Here is a 27,321-nt window from a genome sequence, read left to right on the forward strand (position 1 = left end):
TGAGGATCCAAGCACGAGCTTTCGAATCGAATAAGGAAGGAGGATAAGTGTGATAAGTACAAGAAATGAAAGCGTTGTAGCTTTGCTATTATATAGCCATGATCAACTGGTTCTTAACAAGAGAAATGGTTTAGGTATTTATTTAATTATAATTAATAGCTCTATAACAAACGATAACCAAAGATGTTTTCCTGTGCTTTGATTCAGTTTCACTACCAAAGCCTACCAATCTGAAGAACTGACAATCGCTGTCATTCATTCTTTGTTTAAAGTGTGTTATTGATGATGGAGGATTGACAGGATAACAGGATTTTCGGACATTTGCCATCGTTATATGTTACAAAAAGTATGACTCAACGTTTCGAGGATTGGAATCTATCTTCTTCATCAGGTGGGGGAGGTATTAGTATATAAAAAAATAAAGAACAGAAAGAAGAAAAGAAGGAAAATAAAAGGTTCAAACATACCCAAAGGCTGCTTGGAGTACAGTCCAGGCGATGTCACTGTAGAGAGTACAAGTCCCGAGCACAAGTCACGAGTACGAGAAATACAATCACACATCACACCGGCACGGATGAAAATGGGATACTGCCAATCCTCGAAACGTTGTGTTATACCTTTTGTAACATACTGTATAACGATGGAAAATATCCGAAACCTGTTATACTGTCATCCATGTTATATGAATACGTCACAAAAACTCATATGTTGTCTGACAGGTTATTAATTTTACACTATCCTTAAACCACTGTTGATATATTACACTTAGGATCAACCCATCCCCAAAATCATACCTCGTAGCCTCAAACCATTGTAAAAATACCACTACCAAGCCTGAAAGCAAAGCAAAGTAAATAATAGGAAACACGTTTTCAGTTTAACCCAAACCGAAATCGATTCAAAGGTAGGTATAACACTTAATTTAAGCATCGCATACATTAATGCAAAGATAAAATACATATAGGATAGCAAGACCAATTAAAATTAATTAGCCTAAAACATGTTTTAATATACAATTTACTGCCACAAAACAATATTAATCCGGATTTGGAACGAGGACAAACAGCAGAGGTAAACGCAATTAAAACCTGTGACATTTACAGAGAGGTGAGGTTTAATTTGGTTTATTTGGAGCTAGCTCTTGGAGATTGCTACGAGATCTTTGCTCTAAACGAGCAAACGTTGGGTACCTCTCAAAATTATTAACAGTGCGTCTTACATATATTTCTTAGCAGCGTCTAATACTATCTTTCAACATAAACAAGGCTAAAATTCAAATTCAAATTCAAAAATCCTTTATTCAATAAAATGTACATTGTACAATGAATAGCGTCAACCTACAATAAGTATAATTACTAATAATTAATAATATTGAATAATAGTTAAATAATAACAAAAATTTGCATATAATAATTAAATTAATACGAGCAACAGCTGACATATAACTTAAATCAAACTAATATAATAATTAGCACAAATTTAAAAAAATAAATAAAAATTTTACATTTAACAGGTCACCAAAACAGAAAAAAAATATTTTCCAAGACGTAGTTAGTTTCTAACATAAATTCTTATACAGAAAAAGGATCTTATCACAAAATTTTCTTAAGTTTATCGCACTACGTATATACATAAACTACAACTTAAATAATAGCTTATAAGTAAATAAATAGACAAAGTGTATACACAAATTTTAATTATAGTTTCTTTCCCAAAACTCCTCAATGGAATATGGTGCTATTTTAATCAAAAATTCTTTTAGTTCTTTTTTAAATTTAACAAATTTTGTTCCAACAAAAACTTCCGCTACGCTTTTAATATGTAGAGCTTATATTTATTCAAGAATTTACAGATTAATGATACAATTTCAGTTTACTTTTTATCTGTAATTATTATAAGTAAAGGAAATATATTTATGGTCACTTATATTAATGACCACTGGTTATAAGACTTTCGCCTGGCCTGTTAGGGTTTAGTAAATAGATTACAATAAATCATGTTAAAAATTAAATTACAGAATGTTTAACCCGTAACAATGCATTATAGCGATACAACCTCGAATATTGACAAGTTCACTTTATAACACACTAACACATATCCGCGGCTTCGCCCACAATTTCTACGCAAAATTCCGTGTATTTGATTGAATACCTCCTACGATTTCCGTGTAAGAACATTGCAGAGGAAACACAAATTCAAAGTTCTTAGATTCCTGAGTGATGTAACACTTGTGACGTTAAATGTAATCAACTGTTCTGTGTAAACATTTGTATTATAACAGCACGTATTATAGGTTTATTAAAATAACTTTAATTTTCTTTTTATTCTTCATTATCAGGTACCCATTTTTCAGTATTCATGATCAACGGACGTTAAGCAAAATTACGATTTAAATTAATTATATTTCGAGAAACAATATATATATATATATATATATATATATATATTCACTTCGGGTGTATAAAAGCAGAATTGCTCTATTATATCAATTATTAGACTTCTTGATATAAAGTTCCTTTAATATTTCGGCTTTGCCGTTTTCAAAAAGGTATAATAAGGTATAATAAAAAATAACAACACAGCAACAAAATTTACAAAAGTAAATAAATAAAAATTAACATAAATAAATAAACAGGAATTTTTGAATAAATGAAATGTTCATAAAATCCAAAAGAATGGTGACGTAAAATTTATAACTAAATATTTTCCTGGTTTATATAAAACAAACAATATTCTAAGATCGGCACACAAAATTCTTTAATCTTCACCAATTACTAAAAACTTATTTTCAAAACCACCCAGGCTAGTGTTTCGTAGAAATACTAACCTGAAAAACCTTCTGGTACGGCCCAAATTGCCACCTACTGACATTCAAAATTCAGAAAAGAAGAAAAATGTTAAGTGTCAACCCTGTAAAGACAAACGATGTAATACTTGCAAAATTATAAAATCGTCCAATTTTTTTCACCAGTAGTAATACAAAGAAAACTTACCCTATTAGAGGAGAAATTAATTGCAAAAGTAAAAATGTAATTTATCAATTAACATGTAAATATTGTGCAATGGATTATGTTGGATTGACAACAAATCCATTGCACATAAGAATGAATAATCATCGTTGTTCGTCTAAAAAACAGGATGAAAAATTGGTTTCACAACATGCATTAAGCCACCAACAAAATTTTGAAGAATGTTATTCACTGAAAGGTATTTGCAAAGTACCCGAAGATGGAAACAAAATTGACTTAGAAAATTTAGAACAGGCACATCAGTTAATATTAAAATCAAAAGTACCCTTTGGTCTGAATAAAAGATGAAAATAGTTTTTATTATGTATTATTTTTTCTAAATTATTTTTCTAAATTCTTTCTCTGTTCATGATATTATTTATTTCTCTTTGGTGTTAATCACATGTTCAAAAATTCCTATTTATTTATGTCAATTTTTATTTATTTACTTTTGTAAATTTTGTTGCTGTGTTGTTATTTTTTATTATACCTTATTATACCTTTTTGAAAACGGCAAAGCCGAAATATTAAAGGAACTTTATATGAAGAAGTCTAATAATTGATATACATATATATATATATATATATATATATATATATATAATTTTTTATTTATGTTTGATTCAAAACAGTGCAGTAATCTATATTTTATGGGTGTAGATATTGTTTTTGAAAATTAAAAACTAAAATCGACATCAATAAAACTAATAAATTTCAATACTTACATTATGACAGTTGTCATTCATATGTAAAGATGGTACATGATGCAGTAAAGTAAATGTTCTTGCCTCTCAATCCATACTATTTCCTCCGTCCAGTCTTGGAATTATATCAGTATTTATATAGCTAATCAGTATCGTATGCCTCATCAGTGAGAAATGGATGCGATGTTCCCTCGACGCTTCTGTTATAAAAATTGCATTCAGTTTCCGAAAATACCAAATAAATATAGGAAAAATGATCACACAGGACAGAGATTGCCATTACGCGTTAGGAGAATCCAAGCATGTTAATTAGATATGGCAGCCACAGTGACCAATATTATTTAGGGTCCGAACCACGGAGTTTCCAGTATTGCCAGTTTTCCTACACTTGATTCAGTGTCTATATCTTATCTACCGATCTGAAGGAATGATAATCGTTCCAACTTACAAATTTAAAATTAAATTATCAAGAGAATTATTAATTCTCTTTGCAGTATTTATCAATTGATTAAAATAATCATACGTCAAGTTTTGAAATGTCTTTACCTAAATTGTTGTAACTTTCTACAACATTATAGAGAAAACTAACAGTTTCTATGGAGCTAAAGCCGATGTCAATACTACAGGCAGTTGAATATTTCAGCACTTCGATCTCGAGTCGTCATGGCCGACGACACTGACGTCATCGCCCAAGTTTCACGTGTCATTGATCAGTGCCAAGCGACTAATGTGGACATTTCTATAGAGTTTTCCGATAGTAAAGGCGTGTTTAATTCGCCTAGCTTTCAGAAAGTTACAGCATTTAGCCTACCATGAGTTGACTCGAAAATACTTACTAAGTTTTTACTTATTGCATCTTTAATTTTTAGTATTTCATTCGTAAATTAAATCAATAAGCTTGGTTACACATTTTGACTGACACGTTGTTGATTATTTTGTAGCCGAATGTTTCCAAACAATTGAAAATTTAAGTAACTGTTATGCTAAACTAAATGCACGCGCCTTAAGTACGTAGCTATATCGCTCTTTACTTCTTTTAATAACCCAAACAGGGTACATTTTCTAATGTTCCCTGATAGTAGAAATGTTTCTAATGTAATGTTCTAATGATAGTAGAAAAATTTTGAATCCCAGAAATAATATACTGATGGCAAATGTATTTATTTTGCAATTAAAAACATCTTTTTAATTCGTCACATTGTATATACGTTATTGCACATTTTAAAATTATATATGTTGTATTTAAAAGGTAATACATAATATATAGCACCATTCCCTTTATTTCTATTTCATATTTAATACTTTAAAATACGGAAAATATGCTTTTATATTTATTTTTTTATCACCGTCATAACGTCCTTTGTGCTATTGGAAAAATTTTAGCGAAGCCATACGTGGAGCTAGAATTGTTTTTTTTTTTTCTGTCTGTCCGTCCGTCCGCTATCTCGAAAACGGACTGTCCTAAATACTCGAAATTGAGCTAAATACTAGCTTCATTTCTATAAGAGTTCATAACACAGAGTTCGATGATCGTCCACGTCACTCTATGAAATTTGACTGAACGTTAGCGAAAATTGGTACATTGGTGTTACGTGTAACCATGATGGCAGCGAGGGGAAAATATGAGAAAAATACATTTGAAAAACCAAATAAATACATCCTTAAGAAATTCAAACATGTGCTATATTAAAATATGTAGCCTATCTATTCTACCACATACATCTTTTCATAGTGAATTGTTTATACAATTTTATCATTAAAACACTGATATGAAACCCAATTTAATGGACAAAAATCTGAATTTATCGTGTGACTCAACAACATGCCGAGAAAGACTTCATTTATAGTCTTTATATTTTATAAAAAAAAAACTTCATTGGTGTCGTGTACTCCAATCTTTTTTAGTATGGCCAAATAGCTCATCCTTTGTAACGTGAGAATTTATAGTTAATGAAATTCAAGTAAAGAAGACAAACTGTCTGTCTGTCTATCCGCACGATATCTCGAAAACGAACTGTCTGTATAGACTTGAAATCGTGCATGAAACTTAATTTCTATATGAAGAACAATGATTTCAATAATGTTGCATGTCACTCCATGGTATTTTGCTTAGCGTTAGAGAATACTTTTACATTGGTCATAAGGGTAACTACGTATAGTGGCAACAAGGAAATAGCAGAATAAGTAAATTTTAGTAAGTAAACAACTTAGAACAATCATATGAAATTTAAAATTTATTTTACATCTTTATTCATAGGGTAAAAAGAAAATATATTAGAGTGAAATACCAGTGTCAAAGTTAAGTGACCAGATTTGAATTTAAAGTACTCTTGAGTTGTAGTACCCTCTCTATCTCACCGGAACTTTTTTATGTGAACACTTAAGAATGAAGGAGACATGTCGTAAACGAAATTAGATGTAGAAAAATAAAAAGTTCTCAATTATTAGAGTGTTGTTCATAAATTAAGCATTAGCTATAGATTTTAAATTTTGCTCGCACGAAAATTGTTACGCGACACGTGGTGTACCCTACTCCCACCTTGTGTGTAGCAACGAAATTAGTTCTTGCAAACATATCCGAGAAAGGAACGAACACATTATAAAGATCCGCTGTACAGATACTTATCCATGGTATCTATAGTTTTAAAAATAACTAGGGAATTTTATTTGTTACCTTTAAAGGAACGTGACAACCAAACAGAATACCGTTCACCGTTCTGTTACACCAAGTCTGAGAATAATAGACGGTAATGATGTTCAAGCTAAACGCTATGTTACTAACCGGGCGGGGGATGGGTTCTAATGAAGTTAATTTGGTCCAATTAAATGGTTTGATCATTTTATTACGTTCCGGTAAATCAGTTTACCTCCACCATCCAATCCGTTTCCGGACCGATACGATGTCTTTACTTTGAATTCCAATTAAAACAAGTATTGAAATTGTAATAAAATTACAACGCTTTTTGACAATTTGGTTAGAAATTAAATTATATTGTACACAACTTGTAAAATATAACAATTGGTTAGGCTTACCGGAATAAAAATAAAATCTTTGATAATTCATGCATAATACGGGGACATTACTTAATTAATTGTTTGTTGTACAGTTGCTGTAAGCTGAATTAAAAGCAGATGTGTGCTCTTTTTCCTCTTTATGTACTGTACATGCTATATTTTATTCGTTCTACGTGGATCGTTAGGCATTTTCTGGTTAATTTATTAATTTTCTATGCTAATGTGGATAACTATCTCTATACTATTACATAAAAGCCTAGTGGTTTCTGTCTGTGTGTCACTCAATAACGTAAAAACTACTGGACCGTTTGTACTGAAATTTTTCATGGACATCTTAGAACAATTTAATGACTAGGGGTTATTTTGAAAAGCAAATGTATCTGAAAATCAATAGTAAATAAAAGTAATATTTATTTATTATTAATTAATAAATAATTGGCTTAATAAAACAGTGCTAAAATTATCTCAATATTTAAGTACATGAACTAAAATGCTGCGTCATTTAAGTCTAGGGGTGAAAACATTTTCCTTCAAAGTCACATGAACAGCTAACTTAAAAAGTAAAAATACTTATTCTAATTGTTTACATTGAGCCTTATTGAAATGGTTTGTACCGTACGTCTCAACATTGCTATTAACAATAGGTACCTGTTTAACAAAAGTGTAAATTAAAAAAGAGAACACGTTACTATTTAACTCTCTGGCACACATCACTGTTACTATATTATATTCAGTAACGTGTTTCCCAACGTTTCGTAGGATAGAAAATTTGGATATTGATTGACCAAGGTACTTATCACACCAAGCTGTTACAGTTTTAAAAATAAACCGTCATTTTGTGCTAATGTTGGTTTTATTTACTGATCATTTAAAGTATTCGATTACATTAAAAAGCGTATATAAGTATATACGCTTTTTAATGTTAAATACATTCTGAAAAAATAACAGCTGAGATGTTTAACAAGTCCACAAACCTGAACTTCATTAAAAATATTAAGAAATTTTTCACAAAGACAAAAATAAATTCTTTATAACACAGTGTATTGGATATTAATCAAAGGACAAAGCCAAAGAGTTTTTTACAAGAATGAAAAAGGGCGTGTTCTCTGTAAAGTTTACTTTGAAGCTTTAAGCCAGCCCTCAATATTGATTCTGTTCATGATTTGTGCTCTTGGGCAAGATTTGACCGGATTCCATACAACACTCCTTCCTTTCTTGTTCTTTAAACTAGATCATGTACGTGAGGTATGTTAAAAGGATTAAAAAACGAATCGAATGTAGTGTAAAAGTAGTCCATAATACATGTAAGCATTCTTGTTACTGTACCAAAAACAACACGACGAGAAGGAGATGAGGTCGTTCGACTGAACCCGGCGATAATGTTACCTTTATTAACATTTTTATGAGCTGTAGGTAACTGAGAAGGATGATGAATGGGCGTAAGGTGAGAACGATGAGACTGTACTACCTGGAGGAGAGTGCCAAACATTGTCGTCTGAAGACAAGCATCGTTGGACCTATCTCGGATAGTTAGCCTGGACTATACGTAACTCAGAAGGATGATGAATGGGCGTAAGGTGAGAACGATGAGACTGTACTACCTGGAGGAGTGTGCCAAACATTGTCGTCTGAAGACAAGCATCGTTGGACCTATCTCGGATAGTTAGCCTGGACTATACGTAACTCAGAAGGATGATGAATGGGCGTAAGGTGAGAACGATGAGACTGTACTACCTGGAGGAGTGTGCCAAACATTGTCGTCTGAAGACAAGCATCGTTGGACCTATCTCGGATAGTTAGCCTGGACTATACGTAACTCAGAAGGATGATAAATGGGCGTAAGGTGAGAACGATGAGACTGTACTACCTGGAGGAGTGTTCCAAACATTGTCGTCTGAAGACGACCATCGTTGGACCTATCTCGGATAGTTAGCCTGGACTATACGTAACTCAGAAGGATGATGAATGGGCGTAAGGTGAGAACGATGAGACTGTACTACCTGGAGGAGTGTGCCAAACATTGTCGTCTGAAGACAACCATCGTTGGACCTATTTCGTTTAGTTAGCCTGGACTATACGTAACTCAGAAGGATGATGAATGGGCGTAAGGTGAGAACGATGAGACTGTACTACCTGGAGGAGTGTGCCAAACATTGTCGTCTGAAGACGACCATCGTTGGACCTATCTCGTTTAGTTAGCCTGGACTATACGTAACTCAGAAGGATGATGAATGGGCGTAAGGTGAGAACGATGAGACTGTACTACCTGGAGGAGTGTGCCAAACATTGTCGTCTGAAGACGACCATCGTTGGACCTATCTCGTTTAGTTAGCCTGGACTATGCGTTACCCAGAAGGATGATGAATTGGCTGAAAGGTGAGAACGATGAGACTGTAATACCTGAAGGAGCGTGCTAAACATTGTCTTTTGTCGGTAATTTATATGTAATAAATTACTGAGAGTAGAAATTTAGGCTCCTAAGTTTTAAATTTGACCACCAACTAACCAGTAGAGTTATAATAACGTGAATTGCTTTAAAAATTTAGCTTCTTTACTTTTGCGTTTAGAAATATAAGAAACATAATTTAAAAAACTATAATCTGTTTATGTTTTTAATTTTATGATTATAAAACTATAGTTTTTACGTCGAACTATAACAACGAGAAGGTCACGGGGCTTTGGAAATTATTCAAACAAACTGCAACTCTCAAAATTCATAACTAGGAAATTAGTGTTTCGATTAAGACCAAATGTCTATACAAGAAAGTTATAAATGTATTGTTTCTTATTATGTATTTTCTATTTATATGAAACACATTATAATTTTAGCTTTAATTCTTGACCGGACAGTTACAAACACTAGGCATCGGTCTTGATATGGAGCTATAAAGGACACTATCTCTAGCGTGCACTTTTGTAAAAACTATTCAAACATTGAATTTCCAGAACAGATTTAACTGAACAGATTTTTTTATTTACCGAGGATGGCGCTTTCTCACTTGAACGCGCAAATAGCCAGACTGCATACGAATTCCTGGTAAACGGTCTATAGGTCCACGCCATAACACTATCTGGATGTTTCAGAAAAGTTACTTCATAAGGGGCGGACACTAGGTCCATAACACTGTCTGGACGTTTCAGAAACGTCTTACTTCTTAAGGGAAGGTTACTAGGTCCACAACACTGCTGGACGTTTCAGAAAAGTCTTACTTCTTAAGGGAAGGACACTAGGTCCATAAAACTGTCTGGAAGTTTCAGAAAAGTCTTACTTCTTAAGGGAAGGACACTAGGCGCATAAAACTGTCTGGACGTTTCAGAAAAGTCTTACTTCTTAAGGGGAGGACACTAGGTCCATAAAACTGTCTGGACGTTTCAGAAAATTTATCTCATAAGAGACGGATACTAGGCCCATAACACTGTCTGGACGTTTCGGAAAAGTCTTACTTCATAAGGGGCGGACACTAGGTCCATAAAACTGTCTGGAAGTTTCAGAAAAGTCTTACTTCTTAAGGGAAGGACACTAGGTCCATAACACTGTCTGGACGTTTCAGAAAAGTCTTACTTCTTAAGGGGAGGACACTAGGTCCATAAAACTGTCTGGAAGTTTCAGAAAAGTCTTACTTCTTAAGGGAAGGACACTAGGCGCATAAAACTGTCTGGACGTTTCAGAAAAGTCTTACTTCTTAAGGGGAGGACACTAGGTCCATAAAACTGTCTGGACGTTTCAGAAAATTTATCTCATAAGAGACGGATACTAGGCCCATAACACTGTCTGGACGTTTCGGAAAAGTCTTACTTCATAAGGGGCGGACACTAGGTCCATAAAACTGTCTGGAAGTTTCAGAAAAGTCTTACTTCTTAAGGGAAGGACACTAGGTCCATAACACTGTCTGGACGTTTCAGAAAAGTCTTACTTCTTAAGGGGAGGACACTAGGTCCACAAAACTGTCTGGAAGTTTCAGAAAAGTTTTACTTCTTAAGGGAAGGACACTAGGTCCATAACACTGTCTGGACGTTTCAGAAAAGTCTTACTTCTTAAGGGAAGGACACTAGGTTCATAACACTGTCTGGACGTTTCAGAAAAGTCTTACTTCTTAAGAGGAGGACACTAGGTCCATAAAACTGTCTGGACGTTTCAGAAAAGTCTTACTTCTTAAGGGGCGGACACTAGGTCCATAAAACCGTCTGGACGTTTCAAAAAATGTACTTCATAAGGGGCGGACTCTTTGTTTATATGTACCGTTCCTAAAATCGTTGAAACAGACAAATCTTGGCGCTTTAATATGAACCTAGGGATCTAGAGTTTGTGACACAATAAATTTATATACATTAATTTTACAATAATAAAACCCATTGGTTGCGATTTCAATCCAATTATTAAAGAATTTGATTAATCATAATTAAAAAAATAAAAATTTAACTGTTGTAACTTTCATTTACATAATGATCATTGCAATCCTATTATTTGTGTTAGCCAAATCCTGACTTCTAGTCCAATATCTTCTGTAATATAATAATTCTCGCTCGTGATTTTACCGAATTGGAGATTATTTTTATTGAACTACTCACTTGAGTCTTGGATATGAACAACATACAATATAAGTACAAAAAGTTATCGGCAAACATGCTAAGCAATCAAATATGCTTCAAGAGATTAAATATTACAACTGCGTTAGGTGAATAATTTCATATTACATTTTATGATTTATCTTGCCAATATTTGTTTTGAATAACAACAGTTTCAATACAACGCGAGTTAATGTTCAAAGAAATACTAATATGAAAACATAGTGATTCCTTTCTAATGTTTAATTAATCAATAGCCATGGCGCGATTTGTCTGGTAAACATATTTTGGTATCATTTTGTTGCTCTAAAAGTTCCTAGCATTTTTGAATTTTCTGTTCTTTAGATCGTTGACACAGACGAAAATGTTTGTTTCGAATTCACTCGTTTTGAGTAAACTGTTGTTAATGTTGAAATGGAAGCGTTACTGAAGAGAAGAGTGTTCAGGTAGGAACACTAATGTATAGCCAGGTCAGTCTTGGAAGGTAGGACCGGTAGTCCACGGGTGGGACCCTGAGAAATGTGACGTCAGCTACGCTGGTCAATATGATGAGTGGACCTACAGTCATTAAATACATACGTTACACCTCATGCGGCCTCTCCGTCCGTGGTCCTAGGCCGAGACCTAGTCGGCCTAGTGGTAAATCTGCGTACGTATAGTAGCGTACAATGTAGAAGTACGCTACTATACGTGTCTTAAACGTCTTTGCTAAGGTTGCATGCAAAATCTCAAATCCATTGCTCATTTCATTCTCAAGATATCCTGCGCACAGATACAAACAAATTGGCACAAAAATGGGGAGGGGCATCATTGAACTGGTCCTTGTAGAAATGAAGTTTCATGGACAATTTAAAGTCTACATGTGAAACATGTGTTGACATATTTTGCTACATGACACATACACACCAATTAATTCGTTATAAAATTATGTCACATGTTGACTCTTATGGATGGATGTATTGAGGTTGTTTTGCCAAACAAGAGAATACACAGGCGAGGCTGAACTATCTCTTGTATTCAGGTTCCTCGTTCCCAGAACAGTCAAGCTAACATTAGCTCGATCTTGGTTTTAATAGTCGAACGTACTCAATTTGAATCAAGAAAACGAGTCACTTTTTGTATTTAGGGACTAATAAATCTTATGATATTGTTTAGTTGTTGATCGCGTTCTAAGTGCAAAGTGATTTTGGGACTGTGCGAACATTGGGGACACACGTTACCAACACAACACATTAATTAGCTCTGCTGTCTTTTTATTGCCGCACGACTTAACGGCAAGCGTACTCAATAAAACTGCTATCGTGTGTACACATTACATTATCGTCAATACCGAACGCTAATTTATTAATTTTTAACCTAAAAAATTACTTTTTAATTACTTTATTTCAAAACTTTGGTTTTTCAAATTCTAACAGTTTTTAAATTTTCTGTTTCATTGTAAATCTGTAGAAATAAATATTTTTTAATTATAACGCCCATTTGGTGTCAAAAGTTTAATTAAAATAAAATATTTTTAAATTCAGTATATAAAATACTCACAGGCAACAAGTCGCGAGCCAGCAGCATGGTTGGGGGGTGGTAGTCGACTGGTGCTGCTCTCTGCCGCCTGCCACCCCCTACAGCGTCACACCCCCTCACAATCACACGCTGTATACCCATGATCGATGCCGACCTGCCTCAACAATACTGCCTGATGAGCGACAATCGCTCTTCACAGATAACTCCGACTTATCGGGCGGGAAGTAGGTAAAATCACTTCAACTTCTGTACAGTTGATTTAAGTTGAAAAGTGAAGAATATTACTCAAAAAGAAAACTATGTATTTATGGAATCATCAAGCTAAAAATGAAATGTATTGGCCTGAACTAGAATCATCATTCTACTTTAACATACTAAATGTATACTATGTTCTAAAGTAATTTGTAAAAAAAATTTCTATAAATACAATTTTGTATTTATTATAGTTACTGTAGGTAATGCTTCCAATCTGTGAGGGCATGCACTCATATAGATGGCTCGTAGCAAGGGTTCCTTCACGATGGTCAATTCTGGGTATTTTTGTAGTGGTAAATAGTCTTTTATAAGCCACTCACGGCTCGTCGGATAGACTATAAATCCTAGTCTTATTCGTCATCAATACTTAACCTTATGCTATGAGATCTTCTCTGCAAACTCCGATGGTTCTCAGGTGTTAATAAAATATCGAGATCATTAGTGAACAGGTTTTATAATATTATCCCATCCTTGAACCACTTGTCTGTTTAACTATTCCAACGTTTCCCGAACTTTCAAACTGTCTAAAACTATTTCTGTTTTAAGAAGGGTAACATCAATAACTGACTTGAGCAAATTTTAATTCCTTGTGCCAGACCAATATGGATTCCGAAATTGTTTAAATATCCATGTAATATTTGATTTAATCATGTCACTTTGAACTTTAAGAATCGTAATCCAGCCTTGGGTTGTTTGTGACCCTTGTAAGGAATTTAACTGAGTTGATCACGCTATATAATCTTAAAAACTAAAACTGTATTTTTTTTTGTGTTAGAGGGTTACCTTTAGCTGTTTAGGCCATGTCTTGTCAACCGCCAGCATATTTTAGGAATCTGGTCAGGTCTAGTGCATTTTCATTGTGGTGTTCCACAAGAAAACATTCTGGTACCTTTATCATTCCATACATATACAAATGTAAGCTATAAATGTATAACGTGTAAGCAGTTGGAGATAGTCGCATGTTCTACTCAAGCACTTTTAGAGATGAAGATCTCATTTTTAACGTCTAACTTTTATAACAATTTAAAGAAATATAATACAATTTAAACATATTATTTTTAACTTTTAGTTTTGCATTCTGGATTTAAAGTTAGTGAGTGACAAAGACCGATTTTTCATATTTTAGTATATGTGCACATTGCTGTGTACGTTTGTTTATGTTTTATCTTGCTTGCACAGTGAAGTGTTTTATTCTTTGTTCAACATTTAATATTGTTATCTTTACTTGTCGATTGTGATCCACCGACTAAGTACCTACCCATGTAAAAAAGTATGAGCAAATCATTAGAAAGGCTATTATTTTTTTTGGATTTCAAATGGATTTTGAGTAGTCAAGTACAATTTGATATGCACATTTGCTGTCATGTTCATGTCATTGTATTTCCATTGAATATACCTTTAAAATGACAGTCACAAGATAGGGGTTAGAATTTGAAATTTTAAAGTTACCCCTTCTACCCCCTTTTGAAAAGATGGGTAAAATTTTGTTTTCCTTCAAAAAGTCCAAAAAAGTATTTTAGTATGTATGATGAAGATTGTACATCGATACCTTTTGGAATATATCTAGGCGTATCAGAAATTAATTTACACCCTGTGCAATTGTTTTCAGTGAGTTTTTAACATGTTAGCGAGCCCAAAAATGGGGATAATGTACTTTTAAAAATACGTTTTCGAACAGGTTAAACTGGTGCTATGAATTTTAGGTTAAGTTAAATTGGTGGGTTTTAGAAAGTCTTTGGGATAACTTCCTTGAAGTCAGATAAAGTAGACAAATATTTAATTATTTCAGGAATAATAGTTTGACCATCTTGAACTTAGACTTCAAAATAATGAAGATAAGAACACTATTGTTTGCAGAATATGCGCGAATATGTCTGAAATGAGATATTTTATTATTCAATTTCCTGTTAAGATATCCCTATTCTTTGGATGCAAAATTGGAAACCCTTGAGCTTTTTATATCCGAATGCGCCTAAATAAAGAATCACCTTATACTCGATTACTTGTAGAACATTCAATATTGAGATTTATATAAATTTTTGTACTACAACATACCTCAATAGATGTAGCAGAATTTATCAGTTACTCACGGTCACGCGCGCAATATTGTAGGCTTTACATCTGTATGAGCACTTCCGGTTGGAATGAATTATACATTTCTATGCCAATGATGTTTGCCTTGTAGCCATGATCAAGAAAATCCCTCATAGCCATTGTAATTTACTCTGGTATTAGTATTTTTTGTTCCATAGCGTATGAAAATATATATTACAGATCAGATAAGCCTACTTCTGTCAAAAGACAAGTAAGATGGGTTTTATAACAGTCTTTAAAAGTACAGTAAAGTCAGATAGTAACTTTGTCTTTTATATCTAATACTTAATAACTGCTAAAAATGTAAAGATAAAATGGTATTAACAATGACACTGTTTTCGTATTTGTTTCTTTATAAACTGAAAAACATTTTAAGTATTTTAGAAAATTTATAGCTGGAACTGGAACACTAATTCAAAAGCACAGTCCAGCGAACCTTCATCAAGCACAGTTCTTTTGGTCGCAACTCAAGTATTACCATTGGTAAGACAAGTATATAGGGAACACACTAACGAATAGATTGCTCCTGTTAACTTCAGTTAGAGATCTGGATCTGGATTGTTTTGGCCACGTGACTTCGCTACATCCCATTCTACCCATAATTCAACAGGTGGGGGTGGAAAACTTCCATTGAGTAAAAACACAATCCAAGGTTTCGTTAAATCGATGAAGAAATTTCCCCTAAGACATAAATCGATTTTAAGTCTCGCTGGCTTGGGTGGAGAAGGTAGTCGAATGGGAAGGCTGCGAAAGGATTAAATTACAAAATCACAATCGTTTTACAGGTCGTGTGGTTTTAATTCGACACAATTAAAAGTAACAGTAAACTAACGATAAAAAAGACTGATAATGTTGATTTTCAGTGTCAGTATCTCGTTGACTGAAGCGGACACAACTATTATTTACACATCTTACGACTGGTTGTAAGTTTCCTAAGCTAAAAAAATATAATTGCAGAAAAACACTGTTTAGTATTTTTTTTCACTCTCCATTTCGACCATCGATAAAAACTGTATGGAAAATATCTCTATAGATTTCAGGAAATACTACGTTATATTATGTGGAGCAAAATGGTTCTCGATTGCTCATACAAGAGCTCAACCTCGACATAGATTCTTGCAAACCCGTTAGATCAAAATAATCTAGCCCGTTAAATAATCTGCCTAATAAAGAAAGAAGAAGATCGCCTCTAGTTTACTCATTTTAACGAGTCCCACTGGCTGAGAAAATCTCATGAAAACAATGTAGAGGCTGTGATTCTATGAAAAAAGGAGTTGATCGAAGACAATGCTCAAAGATCTATGATCAGATTAAGGATTTGATCAGCTGTCTGAAATTCACGACCAACGTTCAATAGCTCAGGTCGCACAGACATCGACGATCCCAATATTAATAAAATTCTTGTTTATAAAAAACATATTTGTTCAAAACTGTAACTGAAAATAACATCAGGCATATATCTGCAAATAATTCATATTTGTTTAATTTTTTTTAGATACAGCCGCTTTAACTTCTAGGGATTACATAGTTTCTCAAAATAACAGGATATGATTCTTCGCTTAGTTGGGAAACTATTAGACGCGACATCATCTGATTTATTTGGGACAGGATCGTTAAAATCTATTAAGTCAACGCTAGGAAAGCGATATTTCTTAACTGTAGGATATTTCTTATCAGCCTTGTTCTGAATGGGCTTGTCGACTTTTGATGCTTTCTCAAACAGGTTCCTGGTCTGTTGGAAGTCCCTGACTGGTTCAGATTTCGACGAATGTTTCTTCAGTATACTAACCTGAGGCCCAGTTCCCCCACTTTCTGACCTAGGACTGGGTTGGTTACTAAATGTCACCCTTTTCTGTTTCGGCGACTCTTCGACATTCTGGTCCTTCGTCCGATTGATGAATGGTGAAGTCTGACGAGTGTCCTCGCCATACTCGTACACTTTTACTTCAGTAGGTGTATTAAAGGGCTTCTGCTTGCCTTCCACATCGACTAGGTTAGCTGACATTTTCCTCTGGACTTTACTTCCTCTGGGGGAAGCACTTTGGTCACCTTCTGTTTCATCTTCCACCTCACTTTGCCCTGTCTCATCTTCCTTGTCATGTCTCGACGGATCTGACTTATCTTCCGATCTATCAGTTTCTATTTCTCCCTTCGCTTCGTCATGCCAGCTTGGCTTCTTTTTCTTCTTGTTCCTTCTCTCGGAGATTTTCTGTTTTATTTTGTCAATGCACGGACTTCTCAGTCTGAATCTTGATCGAGCAGTCTCGGGCGGTTCCCGTTGCCTCTGAATGAGGTTCTTTTCTTTTGCACCGCCTTCGAATATTTGCCACACACGCCTTTATGCCTTTCTTTTTCGGCCTTTCTGGAACATCCGCTAACGATTCTTCGTCTTCAATACATCCCTAAAATTAAAATGTACATTATTAAATGTGCACTGTTTATAGATTGGGCCAATATGGTGGATTAGTTATAATTTATTGTATATTATTAGTACATGACCATAATGTGAAGGAGACAGGATTTTCCGGACATTTGCCATCGTTCAGTGAAAAAAATCAGTAACACTACGTTTCCAGATCTGCAAAAAATACTAACCTAACACATAATTTCAAACTAGGTTAAGATAAACTAATCAAATCAGAGCGTTGTGACACGCGTAAGTCAGGAATCACAACCACCATGTTATGTGTCACCTTCACTAACTCTACAACATGCACCCTATAAAAAACAAAATTAAACACAACACTAATTATTAAACTGAACTACAGAATACAGGTCACAATAGGATTCATTCGCCGACCAACCACATACGACTGAAGTCACCTACGACTCAGTAGGTAGTATATTACCAATAACCAAGATTTTTCTTCAAACAAGAAAATGACAAGAGCAAACTTTTTTTGTCTTACTTATTGCCATAGTCACAATATAAAACAACTTAACATTTCTGCAATAAAGAAAACCAAATTTTATTCGGATATTTGTTATCGTTAATTGATACAGTAATATGTTTTGTTTACTTTAACCTAGATTGTAGTCATGGATAAATTTAGTCATTTACGTGAAGAAGAGATCAGATTGCATGATATTGAAAAAATCCTGTTTCCTTCTCAATCCTTCCATCGTCATAAACCAACTTTAAACAAAGGATAACTGTTATAATACAGGGTAAGTTTTTTATAAGTTATCAAATAAAGAGTTCGTATTAAAATAATATAACCTTGGCATATTGCTCTAAATTCATGACTCGCCAATTGGTGAATCCGAAGTCCGGTCCTAGCAGCCATCCTGGAGCCTTGCCCCTGGGTTGTCCGAGCATTGTACTGTTGAACGTGGAGGAGTACAAGTACCTCGTACATAGCAGCATCAGGATCTGCGAACAACAGTGTGCGAAATGTGACAAGAACTACAAAGGTTTAGATGATAGTGTATAGCAATTTAGCTCCGTTAAACACACCACTATTTTTTTTATAAATGGTCGGAGAGAACTGGTGCAATGGTTTTGGATAGTTTGGAGAACACTTGGGAGGGCAGGGATGATAAAATCTAAATGCCAACTTAAGTGAAACCTATTAATTTGGAAGTTCAGTTCCAGTTACCCAAGTAACTAAACCTTTAACCCAGTCCTGACTTTGGGATCAGTTTTTTTGTTTACTGCCCAATGCTCAGCTGTGAACACAACCTCTGAGCGCAAGGACTGGAAATGTGATAATATTATAAAACGCAAAAAAAAACTGCTGCTACACTCCGACATTGGTCTTGGTGGGCCTTCATCGCATCCTTCCAGGGCGTTAGCGCTGCTTGTTGATACGTCAGTGCACTGCACTAGTCTTAGGCACATCGTCTTTTTAATGGAGTGCCACGCTTATTGTTACAACTTATCTTGATTATAAGGCGTCAATTACTAAAATTTTAGAGAGGAGGAAAATAACCTAGTGGCGCTAAATTCACCGCAAGCGTGTAGCTCAAAATTTGGAAAGGAAATTCTTCTAAATAATACATCAGCATTAAATAATTTTTAATGTTTTTCGTGAAACAAAATTAGGGCAGAAAACATTAAGGATATGTTTATAATGAAAAATTAGAGCCAATAACATAAAGAAAAATACTGTTCCTAACCCAAAATTAAGGCAGAGACGAATGTAAATCAATGGTTACCATCTGAACCACTCTCCCCTGATATAACTTCTGAAGATTCTATCATACAGACAGATATATACATCTAATTTTATAAATTTGTTACAATTTACAAATGTGTATAAACGAGCCCAATTATTTCGGTAGATGTATTTTCTGTCGTATTACCTAACGGTGGTATTTTTAACAGGGATTGGTTATTGTATTCATAATTTATACACCATGATTTGCTGAAGTTTTTAATGTTTGGTAGCATTCTTTTTTAAGAAAACCAATTAAGAATTAAGAATTGTGTGACTTTTACAAAAACGAGCAGAAGCGCCGCCCTTTGTTACCTGGGTGGGAGAGTGCACTTGGTTGTCATCGTGATTTAAAAATGACCATCTAAATTTAATTCGTTTTATTATCATTTTTAGATTACATAAACTTCTAAGACTAGCTAATATCTACCAGCAATACCCTCTCTTACGTCAGGGCTCATTAGTAAGACATGATAAGCAAAAGAGTTTCCTTGATTCGTTACTTCACGTCCCTATTTACCAAATAATAAATAACAATTTTGTTACAATTTATCGCTTTTTTAATTTTTGTAATATTTCCAGCAATTATATTATCTTGGATATTTGCCATCGTTGTTTTTTTAAACTAAAATACTGTGAGGCAAGAATGGAATCTATTTGTTTTCTTTTGGTGTCAAAAGTCCTTAAAATGTAAAGAAGTAATTACAAAAAGTTAATCTATGAATAGTGGATAATTCGCCAGATAACCGAAAACAAGTTGTATATCAAACAATAGTTTGACGTACAATAGTCTAATAGTCTTGTATTGTGTCTGTTTAGACCTGAAGGAGAGTACAGAATTCAACCCTCGAACCGTAGTGTCATTTATAGCATACAAAGATGACAAATGTCCTGGTATCTTTTGAAATTATTCATCAACAATAATAAAGCTTAAACTAATAATTAACAGTAACATAAACAGGAAAAAGGAAAAAAGGAAACATGATATGGGTTAATAATTGGAAAGGAAAGGAAGGATATGGAAGACGGTGGTGCCCACAATTCCGATCCATAATAATTCACTCTATTTCCATAAAGTAGGATAAACCGAAGGGTACCCTACTCCGCAAATATCCACAACCTCATAGGTCATCTTGGTCCATCTAGAGAAGTGCGTATTGTTGACTAGGAGTACCCTCAGCAGCCGAGTTATAAGAATTAGATGTTTAGACGTGTTAGGAGCTATAAGACAACCGAATTATGTAACCCTCAGCAGCCGAGTTATAAGAATTAAACGTGTTAGGAGCTATAAGACAACCGAATTATGTAACCCTCAGCAGCCGAGTTATAAGAATTAAACGTGTTAGGAGCTATAAGACAACCGAATTATGTAACCCTCAGCAGCCGATTTTTATAAGAATTAGACGTATTAGGACCTATAAGACAACCGAATTATGTAGTAAGTTTCGTGCACAATGTATGTACGATACTACTATATTGTGTAATGATTGTTTTTTTAGGAATAGCCAACGTTAACCAAACTCAGAGGCTTACTAGTAGCCACCTACGTCACGTTTATTGCTCTTGGCTCAGGAATCCACTCCACTCCTGAGTATTAATCGCATACACAGGTCGTCACCTATTTTACAGACCATATCGCGTTTACAGCACATCACTGTCTAATAACTTTGTGATGCCATAATTCAGTCAGCATCGGAATTGTCATCACTACTGCGTCACATACGTATACGTCGTCATTGCGCTTAATACTACGTTGTCCATTCCCTAACTTTGTATCATAGACAATACAGGGCGTTAAACAATTCTGTACGTTGTTTGTTATTTCCCGAACGATAAAAGGTAAAGCAATAGAACTTAGTACAACATTACTGAACCTATAAATCTACTTTTTGAAGTGACTACCATTTATGTTTTATGTCAGGGGGATGGCCCGCAAGCAGTCAGAAGGGAATTTTAAATGAGAGCATAGGTCGTGTAGTGTGTCATATTAAAGGTATTTATTGGTGGAGTACAATAGCGCAAATCCGACCTCAAAAGGTTAAATCTTTAAGAAATGATGCTGGTTTAAAGTTTTGAAACATGTACAATGTAGGTCCTGTTATAGGTGGTTTATTATTCTTGTTTTGGCTTAAGTTGTGAAATTTAAACTTAGTAAATGAATACTGAACTTGAAATATAGTTTTTAAGGTAGTTAGTGACTCTTCACATCCAATGAAGTATGGTCTACAAGGAGGATGGCAAAATATGATTTAAAAATAGCCCAAAATGGACATCACTATAAAGAGTTTGTTTTGCAGAGATGAATAATAAAGGGGAATACCTAGTATCAGTTATTATGATAGAAAGTTCTTATTTTTAAGTTGGGATTTGGACTTTTCTTGGTGTACATCTTACACTTTGTAGGTGCAGTAATGATGTACCAAATTTTATTGCCTTACCTGTATTCGATCGGGAATCATCAAGCCCGTGCGGGACTTTTTCAAAACCCTGTACTCGTATATTGTAATTTATTAGACATACCACAATCAATCATAACCGGCACGGTACTGGAGATCTAAATGGCGTCTTCTTCCCTGGTAGTTTATATTCTCATCTGGCATAGCAGAGATGTATATAATACCGGAACATTTATAGGAATATTATACAAAACTACTCATCTATTTAAGAATAATTGTGTGACTTAAAGCTAAGCTTCTCTTTCTCACTCACAAAGCTCGATCATTCAGTGGACAATCTATGAATACTGACCATTAACACGGAGAAAGCATAACTTAAGATTGTGAAAATAAGCACATCGGTGTAGATGGTATGCCAGATGGCTGCCTTGCAACCCTTGGTGTAGATGAGGCTGGGATCCACGGCCTTCATGTTGGACCAGGAGCGGTTGGATTCAGTCAGCCATCCACGATGCCCGCACTCACCACCCTGAGACCGGCAGCAGCTGGACGGTACTAGCGGAACCAGCAGCTTGCCGTTGGGCTGCATCACCCTGCATCGAACAACTGTCAGTATCTTGCCATTGTGTCCTTATCAGTACTGTGCAGGATTCATGTAATATCATACTTGGAGTATAGAGAAGAGTCAATTTTCAGAGCGCTGATAGGGATCCACGTGGAGGTATACCAGTCTGTGTAGCCTTCCACGCCACAGCACTCCAGGAAGCTTTGTATTCTGTCTACAGCACTCTGCCACTCGCTGAGGTCCATGTAGCGGGAGGCTCCGTGCTGATACCGGGGTCCTATCTCGGTCTCCACCGAACTCATCAGGTAGTGCAGAAGTGGCTTCTGGATGATCACATACACCAACGATAGCACCATCAATAAGCACCACATTATGTGTGATCTCCGAAGTGTTTGGCTGTAACAGAATAGACCAGGTAGTGCAGAAGTGGTTTCTGGATGACCACATATACCAACGATAGCACCATCAATAAGCACCACATTATGTGTGATCTCCGAAGTGTTTGGCTGTAACAGAATAGACCAGGTAGTGCAGAAGTGGCTTCTGGATGATCACATACACCAACGATAGCACCATCAATAAGCACCACATTATGTGTGATCTCCGAAGTGTTTGGCTGTAACAGAATAGACCAGGTAGTGCAGAAGTGGTTTCTGGATGACCACATATACCAACGATAGTACCATCAATAAGCACCACATTATGTGTGATCTCCGAAGTGTTTGGCTGTAACAGAATAGACCAGGTAGTGCAGAAGTGGTTTCTGGATGACCACATATACCAACGATAGCACCATCAATAAGCACCACATTATGTGTGATCTCCGAAGTGTTTGGCTGCAACAGAATAGACCAGGTAGCGTAGAGTGCAAACTCGCTAATTTATCCAGTACGTCAAATAGGCAGTTCTAGGATGGTAATGATACGAGTATCAATTAACACCCAAGAACGTAGCCAGAAAAAGGTTTGGGGAGGAAGGCAAGACAACTGATATTTTCCCGTATTGGATAGAAGGTAAGGTCCCATTTTGTGACTTAAAATGTTCTTGGTCCGTTTCTATGTTGAGAACGATATTTCAACAGTGTATGTTGTTAATACTGAATGATTTAAATAATAATAATTGTCTACTAAAAAAAATTAAGACGATTGCAAATTGGGGGGGGGGGTTACGGAACCCTTGGATCCCCTCGCTGGTTACGTCCTTGGAACACATACAATCTAATAAGCGAATTTAAGAGAATTTGGTCGGATCACAGCTGAATAGCGGTGGATGCCGTTCTTATAGCGGAGGACTTGTATCCACGGTGTCTAACAAGCTTTCCGACAACGCTTCCTAGTTTATTAATATTTAGTAATGAGATGCAAAATGATAGAATGATCTCATTCATAGTATTGGCAAAAAGAGATTTGGGCCTGAAGGGCCAGGTGGTAACCTCGCAGGCGCGCACACGCACACTCACGAGCACAGAAATTGGGCCAACCCCGCACCTGCCGTTTTTCGTTCCGCTTTATTCAGTAACGTCTTAGACTCATGACTAAGCAATACTCTGTGAAAGTATCGGTGTACATCATTTTACTTCTTTGTTTAAAGTTTGTTTTTGACGATGGAAGGTGTGACAGGATAACGGGATTTCGGATATCAATCAATCATATTTTTATTGCGTTCAAACAATGTTACATTGTATTTGCAAATGTCAATAAATAAAGCTAAAAATCCTGCAATTTGCTATTCTAAGATTCATTCACTGCTTGCATACATACATTAAATTACATTCTCCTTCTCATTCATACATGGCTTCAGTATCGGTACTAAGTTACAAAAATGTAGTGGTCCCAGCGGCGTAACATGAACTCATCTACAGAGTAAAACACTTCAGACGCTAAAAGGTCCTTTAATCGAGCTTTATACAGGGTTGGGTTGTTGAGATTTTTTTATTCTCTCAGGGAGATTATTAATTAATCTGACACCGGCTTGTGAAGGAAGTTGTTCAGATGCCAGTGTTCTTTGATTTTGCATCCTGTAGCTGTCCCCACCTCTAGTATCATACCTGTGGACGTCCCTGCCACGCACTAACTCACATCGGAATCGGTAATACAGAGCTACATCCAAGATATAGAGGCAGAAAGAGGTAAAGTCAGAAAACCATGCTCCCTGAAAGCATCGCGGCACGACTCTCTAGGATTCAATTTGCACATGATTCTGATGACTTTTTTCTGAAGCCTGAAAACTCTGTTGAATCTGATCCTGGCACATCCACCCCAAAGGCGTATGCCGTAGGCCAAATGAGGATATAAAAGGCAAAAATAGGCGTTCTTTAGAACGTCAAAAGAGCAAACCTGTGCCAAATTCCTCAGGGCAAAAACGCCTGAAGCAACCCTTGCACATACATGCTCAACATGATCGGTGCAAGTTAATCCTCTATCGAGATATATTCCCAGATATCGAGTGGATTCCACTTCCTCTAAGAGGGTGTCCTCTACCATGACAATGGGTCGAATTTCGTTAACTTGTTGACGAAGACAAAAACTTATATAATTCGTTTTTGTATTATTTGTTTTAAGATTTAAGTCCGAGAAATACTGAATACAAGAATTCAGTTCAACAAAAGTTTCTATTTCCAGAGCGGTATTTGATTTTGCTCTGACGCATAGAGTCGTGTCATCCGCATATTGGACTATCTTTCCATTCTGAATTGATAGTCCAAAATCGTTCACATAAACTAAGAACAGTACAGGTCCAAGGATAGGTCCCTGGGGGACCCCCTGATTCAAAGGAACTCTCTGTGACTGAACATTGGAAATTTCTATAAACTGATATCTGTCACTGAGATACGATTTCAACCACTTCAGTGGCAGACCACGTACCCCATACAATTCCAGTTTTCGCAAAAGGGTAGCATGGTGAACACAATCAAATGCCTTCGAAAGATCGAGAAATACACCAATTGTGTGCTCCCGACCCTCCAAGCCCTCCAAGATCGCATCCACAAGGCTTGTGATAGCATCAATTGTTGACATGATATTTGCCATCGTTATGGTTACATAAGTTATAACACAACGTTTCGAGGATTGGAATCTATCTTCGTCAAGTGGGGGAGGTACATACATAGAAATATAAAGAACAGAAAGAAGAAACGAAGGGAAAGAAAAGGGTTCAAACATACCCAAAAGCTCTTGGAGTCTTATCCAGGCGTTGTCACTGCAGACAATGCAAGTCACGAGTACGAGAAACACAATCACACATCACAGCGTCACGGATGAAAGTGGGATACTAACACGAAAATCGATGTCGGTTCTTTCTTTGGCACCACGTCGTGTCATCTGACACAATGTTTCAGGAAGGCGACGGTCAGGTGGAGGAAGAGGTAAGGCAAGGCGTTTCCGGTCCTAGGCCTTAGTGTCGTGGTTGTGTACGAATGTTAGTTGAGGGTTCTTTAATTGGTATAATCTTTTTAGGTTTCCTGGTTAGTTTTTTTTAAATACTGGTAACCAAAGTGGTGACCAGAGTGGTCAAAAGAGGATTAGATTCCAATCCTCGAAACGTTGTGTTATACCTTTTGAAACCACAACGATGGCAAATTCCGAAATCCTGTTTTCCTGTAATTTGACTTGTTATGATGTTTGAATTATATGTATACTGACTGCCTTAGAATGAAATTAATAATATGTATACTGATTGCCTTAGATTGAAATGAATAATAATGTAGGGTATTGGGGTTGATTGAGGGAGTGCATTAGGTAATGGGCTGTCCTGATTCCTTGTACTTATACAGTATGTGGTGAGGGGGGGGGGGTTCGTGTGTATTAGTGTAAAACAATGTGAGCCTTAACTACAGTCATTATTTGCTAATACTATACGATTATTTATACGTTTTAAAGAACTCTTTATAAGCAACTATTATTCTACATGATCCAATCCTGAATTGATAACAACATTTTTCTGTTGGAAACTAAATCTCATATTTAGCTTGAATAAATCTACCGCCTGTACTTTCTTGTCGTGTTACGAGAAGATCACTTTAGTGCAACACGATTAATTTAGTTTGAAAAACCAATACTGTACTAAGATATCGTGTCGTACTGGAGAGGTTGAAATGTAGTATTTCTGTTGAGCTTCCAGCATGAGGCGGCCAGCATCAGGAGCAAAACTCCCAGCAGGGTCAGGTTATAGTAGAGCTTGTCGAACAGCGTGATGTGCAGGACACTCAGGATAAAGGAGTGTCGGAGGAAGGAATACAGGGTAGCCAGAAGCAAGAGTGCGGCCAGAGCGCCAGAAAGTCCGCTCAGACCTGTAACAGCTTTATACAGTAACTTCCTCCTCTTGTACGACAAAAAAAGGATCAGAAGTGCCATTGCGTCCTAAAGTCACTTGGCCTGTTGACAGTTTTGAACGTTTTATTTGGTTGGATTTTCAATATTTTCACCACAATGATTTCTTTTTTTCGATCACTTATTTTACGCAGACCAGTTTAAAAAAAATGTAACTATCACGAAGTTTTCTACCCTTTACGTATACGGCAGCAGATCAACATTATGTTTACAAACACAAAGTGTTGAAAAACAGCTGCTTCTTTTACGAAAACTAAACTTGTACTGAAAAGAAAGTATGTTGCCAATATTTTCAGGCTATGTGGCAGCTCAATAAAACAAACAGTAAGAAATGTATATATAATATTATTTTGTTTAATGTTTTGTCTTGTTTTCATATATATATATATATATAAATATATATATATATATATATATATATATATAAGTAGATATGAATATGAGGGTTCTAGCGCACTTTTTGGAGTAAACAGAAAATCAACGTAAAATAATGTTTAAAGGACAATAAACGAATCTGTAACTCACGAATGGAAAATAACCGAATCTATAGCTGTTTTACTGTTTAATGTTTGCTTCTACATTTATAAGCTGTTTTAATGAAAAAATCCAGAAATCTCAATGAAAAATCTATAAACGGAAATAATGAAATTTGCTAACATTCGCTCAACAGAAAATAAGACGATTTTTACTGAATTTCTTTAATATCGTTCTTAAT

At 35.5% G+C, this 27,321-nt stretch overlaps 2 protein-coding genes across 2 annotated transcripts; both read right to left on the minus strand.

Annotated features, from left to right (window-relative positions):
• Positions 1–16,673: 16,673 nt before the first annotated feature.
• LOC124363386 lies at positions 16,674–22,668 on the minus strand. Its single transcript, XM_046818637.1, has 5 exons — positions 22,381–22,668; positions 22,066–22,306; positions 18,381–18,533; positions 17,396–17,562; positions 16,674–17,352 (listed from the first exon to the last, which is right to left on the minus strand). The coding sequence occupies exons 1-5, from the start codon at positions 22,647–22,649 to the stop codon at positions 16,674–16,676; spliced, it is 1,509 nt and encodes a 502-aa protein (XP_046674593.1). The 5' UTR covers positions 22,650–22,668.
• A 90-nt stretch (positions 22,669–22,758) lies between these two features.
• LOC124363387 lies at positions 22,759–26,797 on the minus strand. The gene is made up of 2 exons (XM_046818638.1): positions 26,359–26,797; positions 22,759–22,894 (listed from the first exon to the last, which is right to left on the minus strand). Exons 1-2 carry the CDS (start codon positions 26,628–26,630, stop codon positions 22,759–22,761), a joined length of 408 nt encoding a protein of 135 aa, XP_046674594.1. The 5' UTR covers positions 26,631–26,797.
• Positions 26,798–27,321: the final 524 nt, after the last annotated feature.

This window comes from Homalodisca vitripennis, chromosome 5, assembly GCF_021130785.1.
Source record: "Homalodisca vitripennis isolate AUS2020 chromosome 5, UT_GWSS_2.1, whole genome shotgun sequence".
Classification (NCBI taxonomy): Eukaryota; Metazoa; Arthropoda; class Insecta; order Hemiptera; family Cicadellidae; genus Homalodisca; species Homalodisca vitripennis.

What these genes read in the sequence shown, in the direction of transcription:
- LOC124363387 (XM_046818638.1), bottom strand. Translation starts at nt 26,630, where the DNA reads ATGGCACTTCTGATCCTTTTTTTGTCGTACAAGAGGAGGAAGTTACTG. An exon ending in ACTACATTTCAACCTCTCCA is followed by an intron (nt 22,895 to 26,358) that starts GTACGACACGAT and finishes ATTCTGTTACAG; the next exon opens with CCAAACACTTCGGAGATCAC.
- LOC124363386 (XM_046818637.1), bottom strand. Translation starts at nt 22,649, where the DNA reads ATGTGGTGCTTATTGATGGTGCTATCGTTGGTGTATGTGATCATCCAG. An exon ending in ATGCTTTCTCCGTGTTAATG is followed by an intron (nt 18,534 to 22,065) that starts GTCAGTATTCAT and finishes TGTTGTTCGCAG; the next exon opens with ATCCTGATGCTGCTATGTAC. An exon ending in ATCAAGATTCAGACTGAGAA is followed by an intron (nt 17,353 to 17,395) that starts GTCCGTGCATTG and finishes CTCCGAGAGAAG; the next exon opens with GAACAAGAAGAAAAAGAAGC.